At 40.5% G+C, this 19,183-nt stretch overlaps 1 protein-coding gene across 8 annotated transcripts in view; it reads right to left on the bottom strand.

Annotated features, from left to right (window-relative positions):
* ZNF423 (zinc finger protein 423) overlaps positions 1–19,183 on the bottom strand; it is a 326,267-nt gene that overhangs the window by 102,555 nt on the left and 204,529 nt on the right. For all 8 annotated transcript variants that reach the window (XM_075118370.1, XM_048816600.2, XM_048816601.2 and 5 more), the window contains 2 exons: positions 15,387–18,610; positions 3,663–3,747 (listed from right to left, as the gene is read on the bottom strand). In XM_075118370.1, coding sequence (XP_074974471.1) covers positions 3,663–3,747; positions 15,387–18,610 — 3,309 coding nt within the window. The remainder of the gene's footprint in view (positions 1–3,662; positions 3,748–15,386; positions 18,611–19,183) is intronic.

Here is a 19,183-nt window from a genome sequence, read left to right as displayed (position 1 = left end):
ATAAATAAATAAATGAGAGACAAATCTAGAGGGAATGCTTTGCCACAAACGTGGCACAAGGACCTATCAGTGGTCAAACTATTGAATATTCAAGTGTCCTACTGCTCCCTCAGCCGTAGGAGAAAGATCTGTTAAGAGCTTTCTGTGATTTTTGCTGTTGTCATGGATGTTCTCTTCCTCCACCGTTGGAGCCAGTTGCTTAGCATGCCATCCTTCTAGGCATCTAATAGAGACTGCACATCAGAGGCAGTGGTTGGTGGGGGAATAGGGGAAACACTTGAAACATGGTCAGGTCAGCACAACAGGAGGTAAGGAGTACAGAGACTGCAAGAACTACAGACATTTTTTGATATACTCCTGGGTAGACTCCCCAATGCTGGCAAATGTTTCAAAGGGGGAATCCCTTCTCTCTGTGGACAGAAATGTTTCAAAGGAGCACCAATCAGTGGAATGTTTCAAAGACCTTCTGCTCTCTAAAAATTCCACCCCAAAAACCCCAGACCCCTTCCTAACTAATCATGACGAAAGGGGCCTGACTCTGTGGCTAAAAACCTTCCTACAGCTCATAGCTTAAAATAAAACAAAGCATTTACCATATACCTGCTCCAGGAATGTATCCAGTCTGTTCAGTCACCAGGGTCTCTGCATGGGACTCAATATGCTTCTGTGGCTGCGTACAGGATATGAAGAGCTAGAGTGCAGAAGGGTAATTTTTCAAAGCAGTGCGTGGGAGTAGTGTTGAAAATTTCCTCCATACTACTTTGAAAATTTCAACCTACTCTACTGAATTACAACCAGGGCCTCTAACTCCTGAGTAGACAGCCAAGAAGCAGAAGAGGGAGATGAGCCCAGTTAACAGGATGAAATACTTGGCACTGTTTAAAAACTAAATTGTAAGACGTGATCACGTAATTATCTAACCATGCTATGGAGGTGTCTTGCATTACAAGGCAGAGATCGTTTTGATGACTATTATTTGAAAGGAATAAAGTATGAGTTTAGAAAGCCACTTTTCATTTATTTTGTCTGCGTGAGAGTATGAAAAAAAGTTAGTGCCGCTGAAAGATGTTGGACTGTCAGATCTAGTGACTGAGCCCCTCTACTCACTGGGCACACGCACCATGGGCCGCAGCAATGCAAGCTTCCCTGGCACACTACTGCACCAGTGTGCCTCCATCCTGACTTGGAGGCTAATTTCTCTGTCAGGGCTCTGAATAAGTTACAATTCATGGTGGTGATTTTTGTAATATGGACTTTGGTCCACTGGGATTCAAGCAAGACCTCCAACTCACTTCTCAGAGGCTACTGAATGGTAACTACCCTTCCATCACCACCAATCTGGGCTAGATTTGTAAAATGAAAAACTCTTTAACCCATTACCTTTATTATAAGTAAAGCTACCTTAATAATAAGGAGCTATATGCCCTCCTCTGCTATAGTATATGAAGGGGAGTGAAACAAGCATGGTTAGGGCTCCTCGCCCATAGGACAGGCACAACACAGGCTGTGCAAACTTTGGAGTAGGTGGGCTATGAGCGGACCAGAGGAGCAATCACTATCCATGATATTCATGCCTCTGAAATACTGGATTAGCATTAAAAACATATGCGGGAGTCCCTGGTGGTGGAATGAGCTATAACTGCTCTCCCCATACCTTCAATATCCTTGAAGGTAACCTCACTGGTAGAACAGTCCCTAAGCCAACTCTGCTTCCTGGGTGAGATGAGGCCACAGAGTGTTGTGGAGTTGCTCAGGATCTACAGGGCCGGAGAGAAGATTGGTTTCCCATCCAAGTTTCTATTCTTCAACCCTTCTCTGATCTTCTAAACCCAACTGAAAGACAGTTGTGAGCTGAACCTTGTGGAGCTCCTCCAAGTCACTCCCAGCCTATAGGTTTTTCAAGGGAGGGAAGCATGTGGCCCTTTGATATCGGATGCGATACACAATTTGTGCCTTGGCACACTCTAGTATTTACCACAGCTTAGTCCTACGGAACTGAAATCCGTTACCCATACTGGGACTATGTACCTGTAGTTTTCTACAGTCTTCTGAAGTTTGCACTGTAACTTATTTACAATTCTGAGGAACTGACATTTGCAGCCCTCCCAGAGAGAGGCACTACACTTTTCTCAGCTCCACATGTACTCTACCAATGCTTCTGGTATTGGAATTCAAGCTTTACCATATATAAATCAAGGTATTACTGCAGACAGCAGAAATTTGGTGGTACAATAATTAATGTATGAAGTGTATATTATGTGTGTGTAAGTTAAAGGAAGAAGTTACTTATTTCAAATAGCATAAAACAGTTCCATCTGTAATCAAACAGTACACTGACAGCAGAATCCCATGCACTACATAGTTTTAGATCACTGATTATCAACCTCTGTTTTACATTTTAAGTTAAAAGTACATATCAGCTTTCCGAAGGAGACCTCTCTTTCAGGTTTCTTAACAAAAAGTAGGGGGACGGGGGAGGAAGAAGGTAAGACTTTAAGATCACTGTGGTCCAATTAGCAAGGATCTCACCCTTCAAGTCTGCAAACAAGAGATTACATTAACACCTGGTACAAAAGCTAACATTCTTAGATATCTTTATCTTCTATTTGACAGACTTGAAACTCTTGCCTAGCACTACTATGGAAATTCTTGTGACTGACAGTGTATATCTTGCATTTATAAAGAGGTTTTTTTAATCTTTGTGTCAGTCTTTAATTCTCCCTTCAATATTTGTGCATAATTCACATTAATGATAATGGGAGTTACATACTTGCATTGAGAGGAGAATAGCCTCCTAAATGTAAAATTGTTCTAGGAAAACCATTATGCTTATCTAAAATAAATGCTGCACATGAACATATGGGACACATAAAGTGCACTGTAGGGTCCTTGAAGGATCTCTTACAACATATGCCTGGAGTGACATGTATAAGAAACTCCTTTGTCATCTATGCATCAAAATAAACTGATCTCTCGGGCCATCACATATATTTATAACATCTGTACAGATAGGAAAAAAATACTTCTTTGCAATTGTCAGAAAATGACCATACAGCTGCAATAGAAATACAACCCTTCAGATTACAGTAACACTTGGCTGCAGCTTGTTATGCTAGGGATCTCAGCAAGGTATTGCTTTAAAAAAAATTGAACATCTGAAAAGTTGAACCTTCTAAAGTCCAGAACTGTTTGGAAAAAAAAAAAAAGCACTGAAAAAACTTTTTAAGCATTTTGTTTTGACGATGTGCCTCAGGAATTCATCACATTTAACTGGGAAAATGTGAGCCATTAAATCTATTCAATGTCATGACATACAAAATTGAAGCATAATTGCTCCTAAGTGGTTGACAACTGGCAAGTACTTTTTATATGGATAGAGGAAAATTTATGCTATAAAATGTAAGATATTGTCAAAAGTTTGATTTTAATATAAGTGAAAATGCTACAAGAGGATTCAAAAGAGTAGAAAAAGCTCAGCAGTAACACTTTTACAACCACACATTTAAAAAGCTTTGAAATGAACAATCATTACATCTAAACCATTTGCCCTCAAAGTTTTAAAAAACCAGCATGAATATTAACAAATGATTAGAATAGTGAATTTCAAGAAGAGTAACAAAAACAAGCAGCCCATGAGAGGCCTGGTTTAAAAAGTTTCTTACCAATCATATGGTTTGCAACATGGATTTGTATCTCTCTTTCATTCTCAAAGGTCATCTGGCACTTGATGCACTGATACGTCTTTTTCTGTTTAATAACCAAAAAGAGATTAGAGAAAACTGTACTATAGCATAGAGCAGATGTGATTAAAAATACAGTCCGTTATATATGCTGAACATTTCTCCTACCTAACCCCTTTTTCCATATACCAAGGTTGCACAGGGTTTTGAATGAAAACTCAAGGTGTACTAATATCCTGCCTTCAGAGGGCTTTAATCTCAAAGCAAAAATTTCAAACGATAGTCTAAATCACAGTTTCAGTGCTGAGTACTTGAAAACCTGATAACTTGATTATGACATAAACCTTCTATTATTGACACTTTACCCAGAGCAGTACAAACTTCTGCGCATGGAAACAAAGTACTTTTAAAAGGAGATCTGTTTGCTTTCAGAAAAAGATCAACTTGGAAATTTTTTTTACTGTACTGAGGGAAACTCAAAGTACAATAGGCCTAAGACCAGTTGTACCTCGGGGAAAGGAAGGTGTGAATATATTTTGTACAGGTCTCCCATTAGAAATCTTGGAAATCCTACAGTAATATGAGAAATAATTTCCTTACGCTGTTTGTTGTGTGTTTTCTGTGTCATAATGTCATACTAATGAGGCTTAGCTGCAGAAACCAGGAGACAGTGTGAAGATGCAATTATAAGCCATTTATTCAAACAGGGAAAATGTGGTTTGTACTCAGATTGACAGTGGTGTGTACTCTGGCAGTGTGACAGGGAAGAATCCAAAAAATAATTTGCAGAGAATAAAATGCACTCGACAATTTAGGAATTCCAAGTTAAACCAAAAAACACCAGTGCTAAACTTGTGCAGATTTAGATTTACTTGTGTAGATCTCTCTACAACGTCTCCCAATGCCATTTTTAGGGGAGCTAATGCGGCCTACAAAAGATAAATTGGATTAGATATTCGTAAAGTATGTAGAAATATTAAAATGTGTTCATGTGTGGGTATGAGTAAATAATACATGCACATTTGAACAAATATTGATTATCTAAAACATAAATGCATAACTACGTGCTTAATACGTATGCTTAATTAGTGCAACAGAGCACACAAATGAGGTGCACATTTTTCACAAGCATTTGTGCACGTGCAGTTTAGAAAAACTGGGTCCCTTCTGCATAGAGTTTATTAGGAAGAAATTATTACCACAGTAATATTGCGGAGTGGCTCTTTCCGCTGCTATCACACTGTGTCATGAGTACTCAGGGCCTGCCTCTCCAACTCCTATTGTGGACAGCCCCATAAGTGTGAGTCTAGTCACTGTTAAAAAACAAAACCAAACCAAGCACCACGTTCTCAGTGCTAGCCATTAATGGTAGAATCCCACTTTTGTAGTTAATTCCCCAGCACTCTGAATTATTTACATTTGTGTATATTTTAATATCTAAATTATTTCTTGTTGCATTCCCTCCACCCCTAAGCCCATGTGTTGAACTCAGTTTCCAGGGCAGCAGTAAGAAATCCAAGGATTTGGAGGAGTGTAGCAGGTCGCCCTCGCCCTCCATGTACAGGAGCCAATTTCCTACAACACTTTTCTGAGGAGAGAAAAAAATAGGTGCCACCAGTACTTTCATTACTACATTCCACCTCAGCAACAGGTTGGAGATCAAGATTAATGAACATGGCACGGTACCATAATAACAGGTGCAACTGTCTGTATGTTTGCAGTGTTGTTGTAGCCGTTTTCGTCCCAGGATATTAGAGAGACAAAGTGGGTGAGGTATTATCAATCATTGAACCAAACTTCTGTTTGATGAGAGAGAAGTTTTTCAGCTTACACAGAGTTCTTCTTCAGATCTTGGAAAGGAACTCACAGCATCACAGCTAAACAAGGATACCCCACACCAGAGAAGTAGATCACATCATGGAACAGGTCATCCAAATAGCCCAAGAGAACCTGCTTCAATACAGGAGGGGAAAAAGCCTCTGACCATACATCCCTAGTTGTCACCAACCACCCCACACTTGAACCCATATGGGGTATCATCAAAAAATTACAACACATACTTGATGGGGACTACATCTTAAAAGAAATCTTTCCTCAACCCACCCTCTTCTGGCCTTCAAAATAACCCCCCAACCTTTTCAAGCTCATCATCAAGCAAGCTCCCCACAGACCAGGACCCATCAACTCGAAGTGGCACTAGACCTTGCCAGAACAACAGATGCAGAACCTGCAGACATATCTCCACTGCTACGATGATCAATATCCCCAACAACATACCTTTCAAAATCCATGGGTCCTGCACTTGCCTATCACAACATGTGGCATACCTCATCCATTTCACTAAATGTCCCAATAACAACTATGTTGGTGAAAGCAGACAATCACTATGCTCTCAAATGAACTTATATAGAAAAATGATAAAAGACAAAAACATCATATCACCCATGGGTGAACTCTTTTCACCAAACTATCACTTCATATCTGACCTCTCAGTACTCGTCCTCAAAGGAAACCTGTACCACACCTTCTAAAGACAAGCCTAGGAGCTTAAATTCATTACTTTGCTAGACACTAAAAATCATGGTCTTAATAAAGACACTGGATTTATGGCTTATCACAACAACCTGTAACCCATTAACCCCACTTTTTTGTCTTATGACTGCAGGGATATTAACAGGACACTTTCCCCTGAATGGTCCCTTAGAATATGTGTTTTACTTATGCTAAACAATCTGTTCCACCTTGTATTTAGCTATGACACTCTTGAGTATCTTTCCCAGACCTGAGGAAGGGCTTTGTGTAGTTCGAAAGCTCCTCTCTTCCACCAGCAAAAGTTGGTCTAATAAAAGATAATACCTCACCCACCTTGTATCTCTGTTTATATGAATTTTATGTACACACAATGCATACTGTACATAGTGTGTATGTATGTTGGTACACACACAGGGCCTTACATGTTGTAAATCATTATGGTTGGTTTAAATGTAGTAACATGAGAGAAAATATGATAATGGGATAAAACAATATGCTGTTGGGTGAAAATTGATTCAATAAGCCAACAGCACCTGTGCAGAGGGAAATAGTTTGGATTGGATATAGACCACCAGATGAGTCAGAAATGTCTCCCTTCCCCCCCTGCCTCCCAGAGTCCAGCCTAAAATGTGGGGTGCAAATGGAAAAAAGGTTGGGTTTCTGAAGCACTGCTTTCCAGGAGTTTGTCCCACAGCTTGAGCATGAGTGCAAACACACACACTTACCTACATAAACCAAGTAGACATATATATGTGCATGTACACAGTCACACATACACATACACACACAGGTGTCTCTAACTCACAAGTTCACCTCAGAAAACATTGGAAAAATCAAATGGCCACATTCAAAATGTGAAATCTTCCCCTCCTCCAAAAACTTTTAAGTCTGGATCTAGGGTGTTGGTTTAGATCCATCTCTAGTTAAAATCTTTCATCAGTTAATAAACTCATTAGTTAACAAGGACACTGGTTCAGCTCAACTCATTATTCAGACCTTTAAAATTAAATTAATACGTATTTATTTATAAAGAATTTTCTTGTGAATTTTAGTGCTTGTGAAAGATATATATTGCCAGATTTGGAGACTGGAGTTTTTTTTATCCTAACCCAGGCAGTGAGTCTGAACTTTCCTACACTACTCAGTCAACATACAAAAATCCCAACTTGGACAGACTGCCTTTGGAGTGAGAGGGTACATTTCAATCTCCATCTCAACTGAATCCTTGGTCTCAGCTGATGTGCACACACACAGAAGGCCACCAAACAGCCATTTGTGGTGATCACCTGTACTTATACTCTAGCAGTAAATGGTTCTATAGCCTATTATCAATTCGCTTTAAAAATATCAGCAGGCATGTTTTTTAATAAAAACCCACAAAGTTAGCTTACTCATAGTATCAGGAATAACCTGCCACTGCCATTCTTGTGGGAATCATAGATCCTGTGATCTTCATATTTATTTGTTAACATACACCTCTTACTTCTGGAAAATTTTGGAATCAGTGGGTGGATATGATGACAAACTGTTGAACAAACTTCACTAAGAGAAAGCTTATGCTTGAGGTGCTAATGGGATGCATGTAGCACACCTCTGAATGAGATGATTTGACTTTCAAGAGCAGGCTTAAATTCCTCATGGGGTCAAGAAACTTAAATCCTCTTCTGCCATGGAATAACAGAATGATAAATAATAAATAATAACAACAACATAAGACTTTTTGGGTGATGGGGTCTTGTTTTTTTCCCCCCACAAATGGCTATTGTTCCCAGGGGTTTTCCAGACTGCCCCCCTTTAAACCTGGAAGTAAAATCCTATTCTACATAGGAAGTGAAAACATTCCTCCATTCAGTTAGCTTTACAAGGGAAGAGAGAAAGAAAAAAAAATAGTGAAGGAACTATACCCCAGAAGAGAGTAGGGAAGAGAGAGAACTGAGTGATGAAGCAGAAAACAGGATCTGTTCACCCCATTTTCCAGGTCTCTCCAACTTGTTCCCTTAACATGTTTACTTTAGGTGGGTCATATAGAACAATGCAAATTAAGATGGCTATTGAACTGAAGTCCTGAGCGTTTGCCACTGTCAACGTTAAGCAACTGTTGTTCCTTATAGCTACAGCAATAAAATTATGAGAAATGTGTGCCATAAAGAAGAAATAGCTACATTTTTGAGAGTGGGAACTTAATTTCTCCAGTATTAAAAATATGCATCCAGACATCATCTGTCTCAAAACTAAATCAACCAGGCATACCCCTCTGGATGAAAACGTTAGCCACGCTTGTTTTTTCCAGCAAATGTGTAAGAGCCTATCAATGATTATTCACAAATGAAGCCACTTCCTAGAAAAACGGAGACTTGATATACAGTGTTTGTAATGAAAAATGAAAGCATTAATTCTAACATGACCAAGACAGAATAAAAGGCCTCAAAAAAGGGAAAGCAGCCAGAGTCCTCAGGATGGGCTGTACTATAGCAGAACATACAATACCCAAATTCAACAGAAGGAAACATTAAGAAATTCCTAGAAGAGGAAACCTTAGCCTTATTTGTCTCTGAAATAATTCAAAAAAAGCTATAAGAATCATAAATACTGCTGAAAGTGGTGATTTTAGAAAGTGGTAAGATTCTACAACTAGAGTTTATTTTATGTATCCCTCTGGATGATATTTGGAATGAAATATGCTTGATATGCCTTGAAAACTATTTCAAGTTTTCAGATGCAGACATTTCCTGAACAGAAAGCAGAAATTTCTATCATTTATGATTTTGACACAAACAAAAATAACTTTGTAGGATGCCATGTTTAGATGCCACTGAGACTGGTGCCTTAGAAACACCTGAGAGAGACAGAAAGAGATGACTACCTAGATAATACTTCCTTATATATATTTCAAATTCCAAGGGTAGTTGATAAACAAGCAGCATTACACTACATGCTGTACATATTTTCTCTAATTTATTTTGACTGGTAGAAAATACCTGTCACAAGATCTCTGAGTGCACCTAACTCTTCCAGGTTCTTGATCCTCATCCAGCTGTCTCTAACCAACTTTGAAAAAAATCAGTAGAAACATCCACACTGAACACAACAAAAACAACACTCTTATACCCTTTCAGAAAGGGGAAGTGTGCCAACGGTAACTATAAACATATATGTCTAGAAATGGTATAAACGGATTCTCTCTTTCCTGCTGTATCTTTTCTTTCTCCCCTCTCTTTTCATCCATCAGCTATTAACACCTTTTTTTAAAAAAAATATCCCTATACTCATTTGCCCTTGGAGTTTCTACTGCACTTTTAAGTTTTTCCAAGGTCTCTTCTGAAAGCGTCAACTCTCACTTGCTTGATTTAAGCATAACTGGCAGTGTGATTTTGGGGGCGGGGCACTCTGAGTACCTTATATATCTATACACATTCTTTCCTTTCCACTTTTGTACTAAGGACATCAATATATTCTGTTGCTTACTGAAATGTGTGCTCCTGTTGTTTTTAATCTAATCTCAGTGTAGTTTCTCTATGACTATATTTTTTTCTAAGCCTCAACTGTTCTTTCCTGTGTTAAAAAGCAAAATCAATAGAGTGTTTAAAAAAAGAAACATAGAAGTGATCAAGAATTACAGAGTAGTAATTCTTGCAGTCTACTCAGCTTGTATTGTATACTTACAACAGCCTGAGTAAAAAATTGCATTTTACCTGTTGTACAGCATGCCAACAAGAGACTGGAGAAGAGGGATTTTCTTCAATCCACCTAGCCTAGTTACCTTAGAACATAAGAACGACCAAATTGAGTCACACTCATGGTCCATCTAGACCAGGATCCTGTCTTCCGACACTGTACAATGCCGGATGCTTCAGAGGAAAACAACAGAACAGGGCCATTTACTGAATGATCTGCTGTTAGCCAGCCATAGCATCGGACAGTCAGACATTTGAAGACACTCAGAACATGGGATTGAGTCCCTGACCATTTTGGCTAATCCCCTTTACTTAGCGGTTCCTAACATTCTGTTCGCTTTTTTGACTGCCACTGCACACTGAGCGGATGTTTTCAGAGAACTATCCATTATGACTCCAAGATCTTTCTTGAGGGGTAACAGCTAATTTAGACCCCATCATTTTCTACTAATAGTTGGGACTATGGTTTCCAGTGTGCATTACTTTGCATTTATCAACACTGAATTTCATCTGCCATTTTGTCGCCTTGTCACCCACCTTTGTAATTCTTCTCAGTCAGCCTTGAACTTAACTATCTTGAGCAATTTTGTATCACCTGCAAACTTTGCCACCTTTCTGTTTACCCTGTTTTCCAGATCATTTATGAATATGTTGAACAGCATAGGTCCCAGTATAGATCCTTGGGGGACCCTGCTATTTACCTCTCTCCACTGTGAAAACTAACCATTATTCCTATCCTTTGTTTCCCATCCTTTCTCCAGTTACTGAACCACAGGAGAACCTTCCTTCTTGTCCCACGATTGCTTAGTTTGGTTAAGAGCCTTTGTTGAGGGACCAAAAGGCTTTCTGATAATCCAAGTATTAGTATTACTGTTAGTCTGTATCCACAAAAACAACGAGGAGGCCGGTGGCACTCTCAAGTTGCAGTGGAGGAGGTTTAGGTTGGATATTAGGAAAAACTTTTTCACTAGGAGGGTGGTGAAACACTGGAATGCGTTACCTAGGGAGGTGGTGGAATCTCCTTCCTTAGAAGTTTTTAAGGTCAGGCTTGACAAAGCCCTGGCTGGGATGGTTTAGTTGGGGATTGGTCCTGCTTTGAGCAGGGGGTTGGACTAGATGACCTCCTGAGGTCCCTTCCAACCCTGATAGTCTATGATTCTATGATTAAAGACTAACAGATTTATTTGGGCATAAGCTTTCGTGGCTAAAATCCCAGTTCTTCAGATGCATGGAGTGAAAATTACAGATGCAAGTGTAAATATACTGGCACATGAAGTGAAGGAAGTTAGAGAGCTGTAGCTCATGAAAGCTTATGCTCAAATAAATTTGTTAGTCTCTAAGGTGCCACAAGTACTCCTTCACCTTACAAGTGGAGAACCAGTGTTGACATGGCCAATTGAATCAGGGTGGACGTGGTCCACTCCCAATAATTGATGAGGAGGTGTCAATATCAAGAGAGGGAAAATTGCTTTTGTAGTGAGCCAGCCACTCCCAGTCCCTATTGAAGCCCAAATTAATGGTGTTACATTTGCAAATGAATTGTAGCTCTGCAGTTTCTCTTTGAAGTCTGTTTTTGAAGTTTTTTTTGTTGAAGTATGGCTACTTTTAAATCTGTTGTAGAATGTCAAGGGAAATTGAAGTGTTCTCCTACTGGCTTTTGTATGTTACCATTCCTGATGTCTGATTTGTGTCCATTTATTCTTTTATGTAGAGACTGTACAGTCTGGCCAATGTACATGGCAGAGGGGCATTGCTGGAACATGATGGCATATATCACATTGGTAGATGTGCAGGTGAATGAGCCCATGATTGGTGCGGCTGATGTGGTTGGGTCGTCTGATGGTGTCGCTAGAGTAGATATGGGCACAGAATAGGCAACGGGGTTTGTTACAGGGATTGGTTCCTGGGTTAGTGTGGTGTGTAGTTGCTGGTGAGTATTTGCTTTAGGCTGGGGAGCCATCTGTAAGTGAGGACTGGCCTGCCTCCCAAGGTCTGTGAGAGTGAGGAATCATTTTCCAGGATAGGTTGCAGATCTTTGATGTGCTGGAGAGGTTTTAGCTGGGGACTGTACATGATGGCCCATTTTCTGTTATTTTCCTTGTTGGGCCTGTCTTGTAGTAAGCGAATTCTGGGTACTGGTCTCACAATTTTCCCTCTCTTGGTATTGATACCTCCTCCTCAATTACTGGGAGTGGACCACATCCACCCTAATTGAACTGGCCCTGTCAACACTGGTTCTCCACTTGTAAGGTAACTCCCTTCTCTTCATGTGTCAGTATATTTACGCCTGCATCTGTAATTTTCACTCCATGCATCTGAAGAAGTGGGTTTTTTACCCAAAAAAGCATATGTCCAAATAAATCTGTTAGTCTTTAAGGTGCCACCAGACTCCATGTTGTTTTTTCTGATAACACCCTTCTCTATATGCTTTTTGGCTCCCCTCAAAGAATTCTAATAGATTGGTGAGGCATGATTTCGCTTTACAAAAGCCAGATTGATTCTTCCCCAACAAATCATGTTCATCTATGTATCTGATAATTCTGTTCTTTACTATAGTTCCAACCAATTTGCCTGGTTTTGAAATTAGCCTTACTGGCCTGCAATTGCCAGGATTGCCTCTGAAGCCTTTTTTTTTTTAAATTCAGTGTCACATCCGCTGTCCAGCAGTCATCTGGTCCAGAGGCTGATTTAAGCGATAGGTAATGTAACAGTTAGTAGTTCCGCAATTTCATATTTGAGTTCCTTCAGAACTCTTGGGTGATCATCATCTGCTCCTGGTGACTTATTACTGTTTAATTTATCAATTTGTTCCAAAACCTCCTCTACTGACACTTCAGTATGGGACAGTTCCTCAGGATTTGTCACCTAAAAAAAGTGGCTCAGGTGTGGAAATCTCCCTCACGTCCTCTGCAGTGAAGACAGATGCAAAGAATTAATTTAGCTTCTCCGCAACAGCTTTGTCTTCCCTGAGTGCTCCTTTAGCACCTCGATTGTCTATTGGCCCCACTGCCTGTTTACTACAAGCAAAGGTAAACAAACTTCTATTCTGAAAATACTACAGTGAGTTATTATTTTCCAAAAACAGCATAATTCTTTAAAGATCCTTTTGCTATAAAAACATTTTAACAGACCCAATCTACATGTTTAATCCCCAGAATGAAGCACTGACAGTTATTTAGCCTGCTGATATCACTGTTCAAGTACAGAAGCGATCAGTAAAGGTAAAATCATGAATTATTCCAAGTAACTTGCGTATACACCATACAGGTTTCAGGCATTAGCATATGTGCAGGCTGCAGGCCATAGGCACCTGTTTAAGGTGCTATGTGGTGTACGCACAAATGCTGATTTTTCATTATCTTCTACAAAGGAACTAAAATCTGCCCTCGCGGGATGAAATTCAAAGCATTTACCTTGTTGAAGAACTTAAACTCTCCCCTGAGAGAACAGGTATGGAAGCTCTCACTGAAAAGAGAGAGTTAAAGCAAGAAATTAGAGTAGAAGACAGCAATGTATTCCACTCCTGACAGATGAGGGGAAGAGCATGAAATATTTTAGGCTGTGTGCACGGCCAAGTGAAAAAGGAATTAGTCCCACAGAAAAGAATAGATCTGTTTCAGAGAATTTAGAAGGAAATAAAGAACTGAGAAGTAGAAAGAAGACAGTGACCTACTCAGAGACTCAGCTGAACTCTCAAGAGACATCACGCTGAAGGAAGGGATATTTCCATTCCTTATTTTATTCCTCTGCAGAATTAGATGTATATCACAGCTGGAGGCAGGTCTAGTCACATATTCACTTGACCCAGTGGGAGCAATATCCAGTTGTACTAAAGAAGCAACTAAAACAAAACAAATTTTCATTGAGATCGAACCTGGGATGCGGACACAATCTGCGAATCACTGACAGGACGCACTATGAACAGCTCTATCTGAGCCCATTCTGTCTGCACTGTCAGGACTTGAGGTCTTCTTGCACTTACTGAACTGCTCGCTCAGTGCACTCTAAAAGCATCTTCAACTCTGTTATTGCCCACTGCATCAAAAATCATTTGGGGGTACTTTAATTAGCAGACTAATATAAGGTGGAGTCTATGGCTGGAATTTTTCAGTAAGAGCAGGGCACCCAGCTCCCTTAGTAAATACTTTTGAAAATCTCACCCCATTATCTTTCATTCAAAGTGTCAGAGTGGTGTGACTGGTATTCCAGTCACTGCTACTGGTCTGCTGAGAAGAGTTCCCATATTCACTTCTCATTCCATTTGTTCTTCACAGTGTAAGAAGTAACCTGGCCCAACCATGAACTAAAATTTCAACAAACAATTTTAAGACACCATAAACAGCAGACACAATAGATTTCATGAGCAGGCTTCTAAAGGCTTGCTTACATACTAAATTAGCCAAAAATCTTAAAAGTAAAGATGTAAGACAGCAGACAGTCTGTGAAAACTAACTCTTTTCTCTCAAGAATATCACCTGTACACACTACAAGAATTTTTGCATCACATAAGAAAACTACTTTCATTAAGGGAAGGAAACAAACCAATTCCAGATTTCACAAGTTAAATACTGCTGTGCAATATCCTCTGGTGATTAAACAGCTGCTAATAATTATTTGAGTATCAATGTGGCCAGTATGGCACCTGAGCCATAAAGATACTGTTTCTATTTCCTTTTTGAATTTTTGTAAGGAAGTATCTTTCTTACACATAGGTTTTTCCAGGTCTCTCTCTCTCACACACACACACACACACACACACACAGAGAGTGAGGAAAGCCGCTGCCGCCGCCCCCAGAAAGCAGGGCTCATATCATCTCTCAAGGTCATATAGCAAGACAACTAACCTCTCTGAAGCAGTGACTCAAATTTTACGCAGGGCGATGCAAAGTTTTGAGGGTCTTTCACTAAATCTTTCATTCCAATCTCCTCCTTCTCATATTTGGTGCCTGGTCACATGTTCACCAAACACCACAAATAAAGTAGACACCTCTGCCAAGAGGCTATATAAAGAAAACAAGCCTCTTGCAAACCTACCATCCATTCTAATTAACTCATTCCTGGGGTGTGGTAAAGTGAACTACCTAGAATTCCCTTCTCCTGGATACTGAAAATATCTTTTTCCATGAAAGTCTCCCCAGTTTCTACAGATCTGCGAACTCAAGAAATACTCAAACTTATGCACAAACCCTGACTTCTGAATGAATCGTTCATATAGCTCAACTTTCTGCTGAAAACTTCAAGGTAGGCTTGCAGTATGAACCCTGATACCCTGCCATACATAACTAAGAAGTCTACAAATCTGTGTGATGCCTATTTTCTCCCTGTGCAGTGCTACGCTTTGTTTATAGCACAGGTCATTCTCAAAAGATTTTTTTTTTTACTATTAATTTTATAACATTTGAATTTCAGATAATTTTTAATCCTATTAAATGCTTTGTATAGTTACTCTAGTGGTCTACATTGTGTGTAATAAGAGATGCTAAAGTTCAGCAGTACTTACTCTGGGAACAGGGGATGTCTGGGTACCCTTCCTTTGGCCGCTAGTCTCAGGTGTCAGGTCTCGGTGATCTAACTGAATGTGGTTCTCTAGGTCTTCAGCACTTTCAAATTTGACACTACACTCTGGGCACCTCAGACTGCCACACGGTCTCTCATTCACTTCCTGGGGGGTCAAGCCTGAAGACTGTCCGTTGGTACCCCTGGTCATGCATCCAGCACACAGGCCATATGGCAGGCCGTTAACATCCAGTTTCACCAAGTCCTGCTTGTTCCGGAACTCTTTCAAGCACAAAGCACACTTGTAGAGTTTCTGCAAAGCCTGACCATTGGGAGAAGAGGCTGCAGAGTTTCCTGCCAATTTCTGCATATGGAACGTTCCATGAATTTTCAGCTCAAGGGTAGAGGTGACTGTCTGCATACAGACAACACAGCGAAACCCAGTGAGGGAATTTCTGAGATCCGGATGCATCTGGCAGTGCTCAATAAATTCTTCCTCACTCTGCAGTGGCATTTTGCAGATCCTGCACGTTCCCGTATCCAAACTCTTGCTATGAGTGACTTTGTGCTCTGTCAGGGTCAGAAGGGACGGGAAGCGCTCCCCACAAATGGGGCACATGTAGTGCTTAGCTGGACCTCGGTGGGTCTGCATATGCTCTCTGAGGCCATTTTCTGAGAAAAAGGTCCTTGAGCAGATGTTACACTTGTGGCTACCTTTGATGAATTCTGCTTTCTTCCTAGAACAATCATCCTCCCCAGGTCTAATGTTATGATCTCTTAAACGATGGTTTTGCAAAAGGACTTCCATGGTATAGGCAGCCCCACAAATATCACAACCATACATCGGCTCAGAAGCATCTACATCATCCTCACTAGCCTCATGACTGTTTGAAGTATCCGGATTCTTCATCAACATGTTCTGGAGATCTGCAGCTTCCGTCTTCTTATTAGTTGGGGTCATGCCATTAGCTGTACCATTCTCAGCCCCAGCATCAAAGACACAATGTTTCTCCCGCAAATGTTTTTCAAGCAAGATGATAGCATGGAAAGCTTTGCTGCAGAACTTACAGTTGTATTTTTTACTGTGGGTTGTGATGTGGCACTGCAGTTCTACTTCAGTGCTGAAGGTCTCTCCACAGAAGATGCATTTATGTGACTTTGTTGGATTGCCCAAATGGCTATGCTTTACATGGATCTGAAGGTCCACCTCCTTTCTAAAATCCCAATTACAGGCTGTACAACGATACATCTTCTTTTCATTGCTATGCTTGACTGCCAGATGTACTTGGATAGATACCTTGGAATCAAAAACCTCTTGGCAAAGGGTGCAGTGATACAACACAAAAGTATGCATGTCCAGCAAATGCTTCTGCAAATCATCCACTGAAGAAAACTGTTTGTCACAGCTCTCACATACATAATGGGTAGAAGTTGTCATGTAGTGTACTGTGAGGTGCTGCAGGAGAGATTCCTGAGAATCAAAATCTTCTTTACACTGAGGGCAAGACTGTTTCCTTAAAAGCAACTCCAAATGTAACTTTAAATGAGTTTGAAAACTTTCAAAATTAGAGAACTTTAGATCACACTGATTACATGGGTATTCACCATTAGAAACTGAGTTTAAGCTGGCAGAAAGCCGCTGCCTTTTAGGGGAAGAGACTTCAACATCAGAAGAAACTGGACTCTGCTCTGCTTTTGACTTCTTATTGTGTGCCAGAGGAATGTTCTTGTGGTTTTCTTTAATGTGCTTTGTAAGCTTCAGGATGGAGCCAAAAATGGGGGAGTTTGTGCAATAAGGGCAAGAATAAACTTCCATAAAAGACTGTGTTGGCTGAACAACAGGGGAATCCAATTTTGAGTTTCCTACATTGCAGTGAGTTTGCTGAATATGCTCAGTCAAGGATGCTTCCGTCAGAAAGCCCATGGAGCACTGGTTACAGAAGAAGGCATTGTTACCATCTTGAGGGGTAGCACTTGGTCCACAGTGAGTGATGCGGATGTGCTCCTGTAGGCTATTGATATCTGCAAACATCTCAGGGCAATAGTTACAGTGAAAGGCAGAAATGTTGTTAAACTGCATCATGGGATATGCATGGTTTTTGTGCACCTTTCTGACATGTTCGTTCAAGTTGTACAGCGTAGGCATGGAATCAAGGCAGATCTGGCATGTGTGGCTTTGTTGAGGTTTGTCTGCATGAATGGTCTTCAAATGGATCTCGAGGACAGCAAGGCTGTTGAAGTCACGCTTGGAGCAGTAAGGACAGCTATAGGTGACTTTAGACCAGTTCTGGCCTTCCTCTCTTTCCACTGATCTGATCTTCTTTTGTCCTCTCAACGGTTTTAAAGTGGAGTCCGGAGTGGAGCCTCGTTCTACCGATGCACTTGAATCAGGTGTTGCACTGCTCATAGACGCCACACTCCCCAAGACTGGGTCAGGGCTGACACTGTGGTTGCTGGAATCAGGTTGTCTGTGGCTATCCAAGTGGCAATAGACTTCCTCCACTGAAGAAAACTGCTCAGGGCACATAGGGCACTTGTGTTTTTTGTTGGCATGGGCTTGATGAATGTGGGAAAGCAGTGAGTTTTCATCTGCAAATACTTCAGGACAATGAATACACTGCAAATCTGCCTTCTCAGAAAGCTGTGGGTGGCGTGTCATTACGTGCTTCTCCAAATCTTCTGTCTGACTGAATGTCTCTTCACAGTAATCACACATAAAATCATCCTTCTTCACCTCTTTCTCAGTCTTTGCCATATGTTCCTTGTTCTTTTTATGAGCTTGCATGTGACTCTGCAATGAGCTGGTGGAGGAAAAGCCACGCTTACAGACAGTACACTTGAATGGCTTGCTCGAACTGTGGGTTTTCAGGTGAATTTTGAGGTGGTCGCTGCGAGAGAATGCTGCCTCACATTCATGGCAATGGTACTTTTTATCCCCCGTGTGAAGCTTTATGTGGCGATCCCTACTTCTCTTATGTTTAAAAAGCCGGCTACAGTAGGTACATTTGAAAGGTAGTTTGTCACTGTGGATCTGCTCGTGCCTTTTAAGGTAGCTCAGGCGAATGAAGGACTTATCACAAAACTGACAGGGATATGGCAGGCCAGTCCCCCCTTCCTCCTCCCCGATGCCGAGATCACACCCATCTCCTATCATCTGAGTGGGTGATGCAACATCTTTGCTGGAGGGAGATGAAGCCACCCAGGAGAGTTGTGGGTCGTCATCACCATCTGTAATGGGAAAGCAGAAAGGAGATTAAAAACAATTCCCAGTGCATCTGTGAAATAAGGACAAAGCCTCTCAACAACACTGTGGGCTTCTGCTACTACAGTAAAAAAAATCAGTTGCTGAACAAAAAAAAAAAGACATAAATGTCTCTTGAATTTTAAAGGATGCTTGAGAAAGAGGAAGAGAAGCACACATTGTTATGTAAGTTATGAACATTCAAACATTTAGCATTGATATAAGGCCTTTTTCTTTAGCAGGCTTAACTACTCACTGTACTGTAAAAGAACAAACAATAAGTAAAGAAAATAAAATGCATTGTGAAGCAAAGCAATACAAACATGTCTAAGAGCTACAGTATTAAGTGGTCACCTGTGATTTGGTGGGATTATTTTTAAATGATGCATCAGAATGATTTTAAATAATGTCTCCTTTTAACAAAATCTTTTCAGTTCTTTCTTGAAATTGAAACAGATTTAAAAAGCTGCACAAAAGCGGTAACATGTAGAAAAAGCAAACAGAATTCAACATCCATGTGAAATAGAAGCAACAGATTTGAGAATACTCAGTTGAATCTG

Source organism: Caretta caretta, chromosome 12 (genome assembly GCF_965140235.1).
Source record: "Caretta caretta isolate rCarCar2 chromosome 12, rCarCar1.hap1, whole genome shotgun sequence".
Classification (NCBI taxonomy): Eukaryota; Metazoa; Chordata; order Testudines; family Cheloniidae; genus Caretta; species Caretta caretta.
The sequence above is the reverse complement of the archived record's forward strand: the minus strand, read 5'-3'. Positions and strand labels throughout refer to the sequence as shown.